The sequence below is a fragment of the Amborella trichopoda genome, chromosome 2, assembly GCF_054954075.1.
Source record: "Amborella trichopoda isolate Santa Cruz 75 chromosome 2, AtrichopodaSantaCruz75HAP2 v2.0, whole genome shotgun sequence".
Taxonomy (NCBI): domain Eukaryota; kingdom Viridiplantae; phylum Streptophyta; class Magnoliopsida; order Amborellales; family Amborellaceae; genus Amborella; species Amborella trichopoda.
This window is the reverse complement of record NC_142337.1, coordinates 10671492-10684147: the sequence shown is the minus strand read 5'-3', so window position 1 is coordinate 10684147 and position 12656 is coordinate 10671492. Positions and strand designations below refer to the sequence as shown.

At 35.0% G+C, this 12656-nt stretch overlaps 1 protein-coding gene across 15 annotated transcripts; it reads left to right on the top strand.

The window, feature by feature from the left end:
- Positions 1–735: 735 nt before the first annotated feature.
- CHL (chloroplastic lipocalin) lies at positions 736–7787 on the top strand. Of its 15 annotated transcripts, XM_020675953.2 has the most exons (7): positions 950–1157; positions 1537–1599; positions 2243–2378; positions 2718–2954; positions 3081–3371; positions 4840–4922; positions 7270–7787. In XM_020675953.2, exons 1-6 carry the CDS (start codon positions 1105–1107, stop codon positions 4903–4905), a joined length of 846 nt encoding a protein of 281 aa, XP_020531612.1. In that variant the 5' UTR covers positions 950–1104; the 3' UTR covers positions 4906–4922; positions 7270–7787. The 15 variants fall into 15 exon arrangements, 13 of the variants coding, with proteins under 13 accessions (XP_088714085.1, XP_088714090.1, XP_088714088.1 ...); XM_088857964.1 differs by lacking the exon at positions 1537–1599 and having other exon boundaries at positions 746–989; positions 2599–2954; XM_088857962.1 differs by lacking the exon at positions 4840–4922 and having other exon boundaries at positions 761–989; positions 2599–2954.
- Positions 7788–12656: the final 4869 nt, after the last annotated feature.

Sequence of the window (12656 nt, the reverse complement as noted above, 5' to 3'; positions counted from 1 at the left end):
AAAAAAAAAAAAAAAACAGCGGAATTTTTTTCCGCAGACATCTCACTGTTCATATCAAATTTCTTGCTGTAATTGACCAGATTACGTAAAATTAAAAATTTTAAATCATACTAGACACAATAAAGATTAAAAACCCTAATTATTGAACTCATTTTGTTCAAAATATGCCATGAAATAAATCAAATGGCGGAAAAACAAAAAAACCCAAAGTTCTTACCTGTTTTTGTGAACCGAAGCCTTCAATCTCCAAAAAAGTCTGTTTTTCTCAACGATTATCACAAATTAGTAACAAAATCTTTTGATTCACAGCTTTAAGATCAATATGCCTACAAATTTTGAAAGATTCATGCCCTATTTGGCATGAAATTTCAGAAATGGCAGAAACCCTAAACCCCGAATTTTTCTTGATCCAAAAACAACCAATTTTTCCACCATTAAATTGTTAAAAAAGCTGAATAAAGCTGTTTACAGCCTGAAAAACAGATCACGTGCCGAAAAAAACAAAAAAAATGATCAAAAAATGACAAATTTGAAAAAAATCCGTGAAGAACACTGTGCAACCCGTGTTCTTCACGGACTCGCCGATTCGGCACAGTGAATCGGTGAGTCACTGTGCGGAATCGTCCGGTTCTCTCTAGAACCGGACGATTCCCGATTTTTGAACCGATCCGGTCCCTTTTTCGTGAATTCCGAGTCGAACCGGGCGAGTCCGGTTCGACTCGGCGATTTTTAAAACGCTGGATTTGGTCTTTTCGTTTAGATAAGTTTATTTTACAGTAAAGAATGACAGACCAATGAATCCTCGGCCTTGGCGGATCTTCGTGAAGAATATTTCTACATGCGATCTTACCTGGAGTGCAGAATAGAGGACATGCTCCCGCAGGAGCATACAATGTTTTGGCTTTAGAAAGACGAAATGGAAAGAGCGAAAAATCATGTATCCATGTCCGTGTAGTAACGATAAATTCTAAGGTTTCTGTGGCGTTTAGGTACTTCCTGGATAGCTTTTCTTTTCGCCTGAGTTCTGATCTGCTTTGAGTTCATTTGGACAGGAGATTTAAGAAAAATTTAAATTAGCAATTATTATTTTTAAATATATCAATAATGATTCTGCATAATTCTCCCCTCCTTCTTCCGTCCTCACAATGCCTGCCAAGGTTAGATCTTTCCTTTCCTCTTTTTTTTTTTTTCTTTGGGAATTTGATTTTTTGGTTTCTTTTTCACTTTTAAATCTTCCATTTTATGACATTTGAGTGTTACAGTAATTGATCAAAATCTATGTTTTTGTTGATTTATCTTTTTGTTGCTTGATTGATTCATTCACTGTGTAGTGTGGTCTTGAAAATGCTTGATTGGCGCAACATTGGCGTTTTGACTATTAAATGAAGAATTTGCTCTTATATCTTGTCGATAAATTTGAGCTTCAAGAGTTCTGGATATGCTGATGGATTTTTTAATGAAATTAATTGTATTTTTCTTTGGGCAAGAAAATTAATTGTACTTTTTCTGAAAATTGATGTTTGTCCATTGACATAGATGCTTACTCAATGCCGAGAAAACCGTGCATTTCAAAGGAGAAAAAGAAGAAGAAAAAGAAATGTGGGTTCTTATATTTTGATTTTGTTGTGATTTTATTTTCACTTTGTTTAGGAAGGTTATGCCCCATGGTAATGATGGGGATTGTTAAAGGAGCAGTTATGTTGCGTTATATATTTTATGCATTGCTACAGACACTTGAATCTTTGAATCATTTGACATGCCATTATAATCCTGCTCGTTTGTTTGTACATAAAACTGGTAATCTCTAATGCAATAATACAATTAGAAAATCCAGAGTTACAGAATATTTAGATATTTTCGAAATAGAGAATGCCAGTGACCTGATCTTTTTTTTTGCGAAAATTTATCACAATACTGACAAGATATCAATGTAATTTCAAAATACCCATCAAAATACACGTGATCATGATTTGGAATAGTTGAAAGAAGTTAAACCATAAAATTGTGGAAAAGTTAGGTGCATTTTGATAAAATTTGTTTTCTCTTTTCCCCAAATTGCTTCATGCCTTAAGTAAAACATGGTTTAACATGATTTGAGTTCTGGATATTTAACAAATCATCTAAAAAAGCTGTATTTTATCATAGATATATCTAAGGGGAATTTAATTATTGCCCCACTCCTTTCTTGATTGGTAGATGCATATATTCCTAGCACTTATGTCATTTGTTTTATACTTTATAGGGCAACACATCTTGTGCCTCTGAAAAGAACATTGACTTGTTCACTGGAGAGGATACAATGTTTCAGAGAGGCTTTTACCCCAAAGTTTTTCACTGGCCTTGTGGCTTCAGTAATGGTTCTAACCCCATCCAATTGGGTATGTCATGTTACATGTTTTAATTTGTTCTCAAGGAAAATTCATGACGTATTGTAATGAGTGCTGTTTTGTTTAGAGGAATGACACATTACAAATTTGAATGAACAATTTTTGGTTACCATAATTTTCATAATGTGCTAGGACCCAATCCGACATTGATTTAAGTCCAGACAAAGAAGGGTGAAGGAGAGTCATATCTGAGAACAAACTTTTCTTGCAGGATTCAGAAGATAAGAGAGAGCTCAAGACAAGCAGTTATAGCAGGAGAGGATCAAACAATAATGTTTGAAAGGTTTACGGTTGTGCCAGTTTTAAGACATTCTCATTTGTCATGTCCAGGTCATCGCTGAAGAATCACCTCAAAAGAATAATTTATGCCAGCTTGCCTCTGCGATGGGGAGTGGGGCATCTCTTAAACTTGACGAGGAAACAAATGGAGAAATTGGGAATCTAATGATGAGAGGAATGACTGCTAAAAATTTCGATCCAATTCGATATTCCGGAAGGTGGTATGAAGTAGCATCACTTAAACGTGGATTTGCAGGTCAGGGACAAGAAGACTGCCATTGTACACAGGTAACCCCAGGAACAAGGTCTCTCTCTCTCTCTGTGGTGTCATTGTCTTTAAGTGCAGTGCATTCAGGACCACTGCAGATTCCCTAGGCAATGAAATTACAACTTTTGGTGTTGTTTGTTTGTCAGGGAGTATATTCATTTGATGCTCAGACCCCTTCAATCCAAGTTGATACATTTTGTGTGCACGGTGGCCCTGATGGATATATTACTGGTATAAGGGGAAGGGTTCAGTGCCTTGCTGAGGAAGATTTGGAGAAAAATGAAACTGATCTGGAGAGACAAGTTATGATCAGAGAGAAGTGTTACCTTCGATTTCCTACTTTGCCATTTATTCCCAAGGAGCCATATGATGTGATTGCTACGGACTATGACAATTTTGCTCTCGTATCTGGGGCAAAAGACAGAAGTTTTATTCAGGTCAATGTTTCCTTTGGCTTGAATGATTTGCTTGTTTCACTTCTCTTTTGTTCTTTTGGCTTGAGAATTTGTGCTCTTTTGCACTTAAGGCAGTTTGGAGAAGCTAAATGCAAAAAAGAAATCCTCAATATGGATTACTTTGTCTATGTGGTAGCTCCTTTTCAATTACACCGTGTTTATAACTTTTTATACCAAGTGCTAATGTTCTCAGTAAAGTAAGACAATGACTAGCAACTCCTTTTCAATCCAATGGGATGTCAGATATCGATTACATTACCCTTTGTACCTTGTGTATAATGACTTCCCATATTGATTATTACCATTCTCGGTCACTCTTCTATGTGGCAGATGCTAGCAAGATGGGCAGCATAATTGACATTATTGGTATGCTGCAGGCTAGAGGCTTGCCTGTTTTGTGGTCCTTATATCTAGCAAATGTCTACTTTATATGAGAATTTATTTTGGCCCCTTCATGTTGAGCCTCATTGATCCATATCGAGCTTTGGAAAATGGTTGCCTGCCGCATATAGATATTTCAGGTTGTTGACCTTAGTCCCACAAAAAGGAATCCTACAACATGGGATGATATTATGCAGTAGAGATCTGATATGTACTCTTGTTACTCATACTTCCGGAAAATAGATGGAATGCATGATTTGCTGGATTGAGAAAGTAGACAGAGGTCCTAAGGTTCTGGGTTGTGGAAGCAAGCGCATTTCGTGAGATACCTGATTTGAAGTTGTCTACTTTTCTCCCATTGGAAGATTATATGCTTCATTGGCTTCCTAAAAATTTTGACTTCATGGACACAACCTTTAACTTGTACTAAATGGTAGACATTTTAGAAGAAGAGAAAACACCTGAAAATATTCTCTGCATGTACACTGAAAAGATACAAGGGGAGATTGAAATTCTTCATGTTTCTCAGGATTGTAGATCAAATGACACAGATTTTTAGAGATGTGCAATGTTGCTTTCAGATGAACAATAACACAAACACAAATTGTATAACAATGAGGAACAAAGATTGAACTGAACAATTGAAAGTTTCGTTCTGGTTTTCAAGGCAAGAGGGAAGTTGGCATGATTTATAAATTGTCTATCTGATCTTGCATCACACATTGAACAGATCATGACTGACCTGGTTGATTCTTTTGGCACTTGTGTTTTGGCCTTTGAGACATATGAGCTGAAAGAATTTTAGAAGATAGAGAAAACATTGTTCATGCTTTACCCCGAAGGGATTACAATTTCATCCTCGTCGAACATAGGGGCTTGAGAAATTCCCTTGGATGAAACCAAATGGGTCCTAGGGAATTTCTCAAGCCTCTATGTTCTCTGTGTGTGCCTGAACATGCTTGCGTGTGTGCATGCTTCTCTGTGTGTGTGTGTGGTAGCATGAACTTTATATGACTTATATCATGTCCACTTGTAGAAACCATTATGGTTATTGATTGATCCATTGCAGGACATGAATGGGGTATTTGGCACTGTTGGCACGTTTCAAATTTCAATATTGGATTTGATGGATTAACATTTCAAGTCTCAAGAGTAAGATTAATATTTCAACTTTCAAAAGGATATGATATATTAGGGTTTTTCAATTTTCCAAACGCCTCATGGAAATAACTAGCAGAGTACAATGGCTTGGACTCTTACGACTTGCTTCAGGGCCCCATTATAAAGGTGGTTATGGACTTCGGACTCAGTCTTCCTGTCTTCGTGTGAAAATTAATTTTATAAATTAAATAAAAAAGAAAATAAGAACCCAAAGAAATATTGTTAAGATTGGGCAAAAATAGACACTCGAATTAATTACCGTAGTATAGGGTTTAGTTCCTCATCCATTGCCAAAGCCAGGAAATGAACAGTTTTTTGAAGTCTTGGAAGACTCATTGAGTTTGAGACAAGACTTTTTTGAGTCTCGTAAGTTATATAAGACTGGGGGAGTATCACGAGACTTTGTTAGAAAACGTTTTTACTCCTGAGAAAAGGTTAACAAAAAAAGTTTCAGGGATTGATTTTTTTTTTGTTCTCTTTTCATTGGTGTAAATTTTTCTACAGAAAACTTCTTTTTCTTCTTACGTTTACTTTCTAACCATGTCTACAAAGGCAAACATATACCCGACAGTTTATGATGCAGATATGATTGTCAGAAACAAAAAAATCCAACCCCAAAGTTGACGTTGTAGACATGACATATCCATACAGAATTTAAAGGGAGTTGAGTGAGATTTAAGTACTGGCATGGTGATGTTTGAAAAAAAAGCTTATGCAGAATTGTCCAAGTTTTGAAAGTGTGAGAAGCAACATGTGCTTAAACCATGGAGATACATGTCTAATTTGCATGGCTTTCTCAATGATCAAAGCACCCTAAGCTAGGATGGATGGTTTCTTTCTTGAAAGAAGCTCAAAATGAAGTAATTAAGTCGTCCAAGGAATTTTCGTCTGCTGCCTAAAATCTGTGACATGACTTAAGTTGGGCGAGGCTCATGTCAGTTCGATATCTCAATGCGTCTTTCTAACAGAGACTGAGTTTTAATTTGATGGACAGTCCTTTTGACTCCAATTTCACTCATTCCTCATACTCTGGTTTGCTGTTTTTTTTTAGAAGAATTTTTTTTTGTTTTTAGAAGAAAAAAGTTGTTTTAAAAGACAAGCCCCACTTGCTATACTTGGCCCAAACAGACGCATTCCAATTACCATGTGCCTTGCTCAACAAGGAGCAAGACTCTGGTTTGCTGTTCTAATGATGTATGATATAGCTAATTGCTTGCAGATTCATCTTCAGCCACGATTCATATGAACTTTGTACAACTAGTTTGGGAGTTAAAAGTGGCATGTTATGGTTGACTGTTGCAAATTATCATACATTTTTAAAGGAATTTTGTCATAGATTGGTCTCATGGATAATGAAGAGTTGGAACTCCATTCAAGCATAATGTGAGATGTGCAGGCTATAGTATAGATGTAGTTTGCTATCGCTTATTGTCAGTGCATATGTATCTGATTCTTCTTTTAGCAATCAAAATGACAAAAGACCGTCCATAAGGCGACAGTCGCTCAATCACACATGAGAAAATGCTTATGCACTTTCATTTTTCTATATCAGAGCTAGCTTTTTCATGCATGGCCCTGAGTATTTCTTTTATGGGAATCTTAAGTGGGCAACTTTGTTTGACACTGTAGTAAAGCATTTTGTTGAAGTCTCTAAAGTTACTGGCCATTGAATACTAGCATCTTCCATTAAAACTACTAGGAAGACTTTCAAGAACTCACTGGAAATCAAGGATGACTTGTGCTTCCCTATTGAAAATTTTACAGTCGGAAATATTTGCAGTGAAATAACTCTGAGCATAATCATTCTATCTCTGTGTTCTGTTTCGTCTTTTACAAGGTATTCACTTGGTAGGTGATATCAAGTCGTAAATAGTATGAAGTTATATCTCTTTTTAGTACTTTTGCTTGCTTTTTTTTCTTCTTCTGAAAGTGGCAAGATTAAGTAAATCAAATTTCATGGTAACCATTTCATGATGGTGGATAACAGCAGTATGATATGGCAACATTGACAAAAGCTGATTGTTACTAAAAAGAATGCAGACCACTGTTTTGCCTTAGAAGACAAGCGTTCTTTTCACAAGGAAAGCTTTTCGCCTGTGTTATCTTAACTTTCATATGTTGTCATGTCTAGCATGTAAAGTTCAATTTTTTTTTCATTATTTCTCCACATAAAGCTCCTTTTGGACCAAAGTTATCTTGCTTGAAATATTTTTAGGATTCGAAGGAAATGCATTGATTTATTATTTGTGGAAGTTTGGCATCAGAAAGTTGATATTTTTTCTTGGAGCTCATGCATCCTTGGATGAAACTTGATAACAAATGGATTTTGTTCCTTCAGATCTACTCACGGACTCCTGATCCAGGGCCTGAGTTCATTGAGCGATATAAGTCTTACCTCGCAAACTTTGGATATGATCCAAACAAAATCAAAGATACTCCCCAAGATTGTGAAGTTATGTCTTCTGGTCAATTGGCCTTGATGATGTCGATGTCAGGTATGCAAGAAGCTCTGACAAATCGATTTCCTGATCTTGAATTGAAGGCACCCATTGCACTTAACCCCTTCACAAGCATTATAGACACCCTGAAGAAGCTTCTTGAGCTCTATTTCAAATGATTCTGTTGATTTTGTTTCAAATAACTGGAAAGTTTGTGGAAATCTGTGGGCAGAATGGCTGGTAACTCATTTTCGAGGAAGCTCAAATTGCTAAAATATTTATCTTCCATTTATAATCATGTTTAGTCCAGGAACAAGAAACACAAGAATTCCATTTTCTTTTCAATTATACCTTATGGCTCCATGTTTTCTAATATGATACCTAAGGAGAAATGCAAATAGCGTTGTGTTGCTTTGTATTTTTTTGATCATAGGGTTGTGTTGCTTGTTTGAGTTAGAGCATGCGCATTTGCATGCACATATACTCGGCATACTAAGCTATGTAAATTATGTTATATGTATGCACACATGCATGGATGTGTATGTGTTTAGGCATGCATTCATGTGTATGCATACATGTGTGAAGTATGCAAGGGTTCATGGATGGGATGATTTAGTATGCATGTAATCAAAGCATCTATTTTGAATTCAAAATTGTTGAGATTTGACAAACACTAAAATGGGCGACTCAGTTTAGCAGATTTTGATTTATGTCCAAAGATTTTGTTTTCTTTAAAAGAAGGGAAATTTATCAAAATACATGTAAGCAATTAACTAGTCAACATTTTATCCATTTTGAACTATTCCAACTCAAGACCATGTGTTTTTTAATGGAAATTTTGAAATTAAATAAAAATATATGGGTAAAGTGTTAAATTATCATCTTTTATGGGTAATTTGACAAGTTTTCCAAAATAAATTGATCTGGGTGTTAGTATAATAATTTCAAAATTTCAGGTCCATCAAAGCCCATTAGGTTGGTGTTTGACCGGTGGAACCAACAGAAGGGTGTGGTCTCTTAGGATCAGATAATCTATCTCTTTCTGTAAACACTATTATTTTGATTTTTCTTATTTTTTTACGGAACATATTCATCCGAACCGGTCAAAACTGTACCAGATGGGTTGGCCATACAACCTGCGCCTTGGATGGTTTGGACCTAAAAACTAGATTTGGTAAAAAATTAGTCAAAAATGTTGCTTAACTGATTTTGGCCATGTTAGATGTGCATGCTTTGATTGCATGACTGGCCAACAAGGATGGCCAATTTCTTATTTTTTTTTCTTTTTATAAAATAATTCATTGTTTTGATTCCCTTTTGCTCTTTTAAAAGAATCGTAACCATTGATCTTACTGGTGGCGGTTTGGATCACCCTGATATTGAGGCCTTTATATGAATATAAATGGCAATTGCAGTCTATATTTATTAGAGCTGTTTAAATTGTCAATAATTGCAACATTACGTCCCAAAGAATGAACCCCACCACTAAACTTGAAAAAAAAAAAAAAAAAATTCACAAAATTGAGAAAATAATGAAAACTCAGAGGCCCATTTAATATGTTCCAGGAGACTTCTTGGGAAATTTTAAAGGCTTTAAAGATAGAGGTCCACAATCAGATTAAGGGCCCACTTGACTATTTGGAAATCTCAATTCGATATTTGATTCAAATTCCAGGTTTAAAATTTTGGGAGATAAATAATCGATTCTAGATCGGAGAGCATCTGGATGGAATCCAAATGCTATATTTTCACCTTTTGCCCGCATGTTTGTGAATCCAATTTCATTCTATTCTCAGGTTGTAAAAGCTTTTTTTTGGCGCTTCTTTTGTTTTATATTAATTTATATCCATGTAAATCTCCCCACAGTTGTTAGGGTATGTATTTTTTTTAAAAAAACTAAATCATTATAATATATATTTGATTTTTTCAAGATCCTATTTAATTTTTCTTAAAACTATGCTTTTTCTTTGAGGATCAAATTTAAGTTCATTTATTATTGGAAAACACAATATTTGCTTTTGACATTTGAAAGTAAACTCGGTGAGAACTTGACATGCCTAACTCCTCCCTCTTTCGAATTCCTCTTTCTGTAGCCATTTCCTTCCTCTCTGTAACTCGATTCACTCCCTAACTCCTCTTTCTCTAACTTTGCTCTTTCTCTCTCTAATTCCTCTTTCTTACCGTGTCCTTTCTCTTTCTAACTACTCCGTTTGTCACACCCTTTCTCTCTCTAACTAATTCATCGTTCTCTCTTAAAAAAACATGACGTAGCAATGGTGATGCAAGCATGAAACAACGACATTAAAATATACTGAAGATAGACTTAAAAAGAAAAGAGGTTAAAAGGTGGTGCTGCAAAGGCACCGCAAAAGCAAAGTGGACCATCAATAAAAAATAAACAAGATAGTAATTTTGAAACCAATATTTTAGAATAAATTAACAATCTCTCACCATTTTCATTACTTTTTCAGAAGGAAAGGAAACAGAGTGAGAGGAAAGGGAAAAGAGTGAGATCAAGAAAGAAATACGAAAGTGCAGTTGTGCTAGCATTGTTCGCAAAATTGTCCGATCTAACCGCTAATTGCTCGGTTGGATCGGAACCATGGCCAGTTTCGGTTTTGGGTAGTGAAGGTGATCAACTGGTATTTAAAAAATAAAATAAAAAAAATATATAAATTCTTAAAAATAAAAAAATTGATTTTTAATGCATTTTTAAATATTCTTTATATTAGGGTGAAGATTAACAATTGTTTTGGTCATTAATACTCACTTTTTATATTTTCCTATTTTTTTTTGAAAATTTTAAAAATAGCCATTAGAAAATATAAAATGGGTTAAAATCCATTTTTTTCATTAATTTTCAACTTCATTTGAATGTGTTTTATTTTAATAATCCTTTATATGTTTTTCATATTTTAGTAGATTTTTTTTTGTAATTTTTTTATTTAACACTTTTTTGACCGCTCAGGACCTGCTCAATTAGAGCAGTTGAATTGGCTTGTTTACCGGTTAAATCGCTTCCAAGCCCATGTCCGGTTAACCGTTCCGATTCAATTTTACAAACATTGTGTGCTACTGACTAGAACCTCCATATAGTGTTATACATAATACTTATCATGACAGTGAGTGGATGAACTTTGAACTATGTCTGTTATTGATAAGCTTCCCGCGTACTACATATTTCTTTTCAAAGGTTGTGATTTTCTAAAAAGCTTGCACATTTAAGACCCTGTGCCCTTACCTTGTTTTCTTGCACTTTAGGGAATGCCCAATTTTCATGGGAAGCAGCTTCCACGTTCACACTCATATAGGTGAGTCCATGGAGGATATTTTGTAATGCAACATCTCTTCCTAAGCCTTACGTCATCTAGGCAAATTGAATCATTAAGATGAGTGCTAGGCCTTTCTAAAATTGAGCCAATGTCTTCAACCAAGATGGGCTTTAAATGCTGCCGAATTTTGGGATTAGGGTGATAGTGAAATTCATATAAACTCTAACATTTTCGAAGTGTTGAGCATTAATCCACGAGATGGCCACTGGAAACTCGCTAAAAATAATGATCCAGGATTTTTTAAGGCTGAAAAGTTTTGATGGAATTAATTTTAGAAGATGACAGTCAAATGTTTTATTCTTGCTGAGGACGTTAAAAATGAAATATATGCCTTGGAAGCCACGTCCCTTTGCATAAGTTGCACCCTTGGAATACAAAAAAAATTAAAACATGGGACAAAAATTATTATATACGTAAATGATATATCTTGAACGCTCTAAGTGATCATTTGTTTTATCTTTACTTAGGAATGCCAATTATAAAAGAACTATATGAAGATCTAGAAGTTAAATATAGAAAAAAAGATGCCGGTAGAAAAAAATATCTCATTAGCAGAAACTTAAATTTTAAAATTATTGAACTTTGCGGAAAAGTTAGACTTTATATAGATTTCACTGTCACCTAATCCCAAAAATTCGGCAGCACCTCCCCTTATCCAGGATTATTGTCAGAAAAAAAAAAAAAAAAAAAAAAAAAAAACAAACACTCCTAGTACCAAGTCAGATTCATGTAGGAATTAGAACAGGTTTTAGATATTATATCTGCCACTAAAAATGCTCTTGGTGCCTGTTGAATTCCTATAGGAATTGACTTAGGTTTCAAAGGTTATACTCAGTGATAGCGGATGTCCAGGATCTAGAGGTATGAGAAGATCTCGCTTTCTTCAAAGTGTTGATCACCTCCTATTTGGTACAATTCCGAGATACAATTGGGGCTTTGGTGAACCACCCTTAAGATACAACCAGATCAAAATCTTATTGAGTTACTGAGTTGCATGCTTAGAAACTCACTTAAAATCATTGTAAAAACATATTGATGTCACTGCTAAATTCGTTATGGACACTGGAGCTCAGTTTGATAGTACATAGAATCAAAATATCCGAAAAATACCTCTCCTATTTTCAAAATATATATTTCTCTTTTATGCGTTATCTCAAAATACTATGAACTCCTTAGTTTTCTCCTATGAGTTTACTAACACTGTTAATGCTTCACCTTCAACACTAAGAACTTCCCTAGTTTTTATCATGAGGTCACTGTTTTCCTTGAAGCCTCACGCCTCTCTTTCCCATGAGTTCCCTGTTTCTATGTTAAAGCCTCGTGCCTTTCTTCTGTACATCTACTTTTCTCTCTCTCTCATACAGAGCCCTTTACATAGGATAAATATTTTTTTAAAGCTCATCTTGAAACATGGTGAGCTTTTTTTTTTTTTTTTCTTTTTGTTTTTTTTGTTTTTGTTTTCTTGTTTTTAAGTTTTGGTCAAAAAGAGAGGGTACGTGGAGAAAGAGAGGGGTGCTAAGTTACAAGAAACGGGACAACAAATGCAGAGGTAAGAGGAAAGTGATGTGTATGGGTGAAAAGGTGGTGGTCCAAAGGCACGACAAAAACAAAGTGGACCATCAATAAAAAGAAACAAAAAAAATAGTTTTGAAACTAATATAAAATAAATTAACATATCTATAGCGCCTCATTCAAGAATTTTAAACCTCAGGTGTGACCATTTAGGGCCTTAGCCTTGTAAAAACCACACCTTTTATTTATTCATTATCATACTAATACTTATCCTTCAAACCTCTGTCCAAGATATCCATGAATTTACAAAAGACGCTACTATCCTCAAAGCTAAGATATCCATGGCAGCACAAAAAACTAAGAACCAGTGGTCCCTTAACACACACAGACAAGATGCAAAAAATGTAACTGGGGAACAGAGATATTGCCCTTATTTTTTAGAG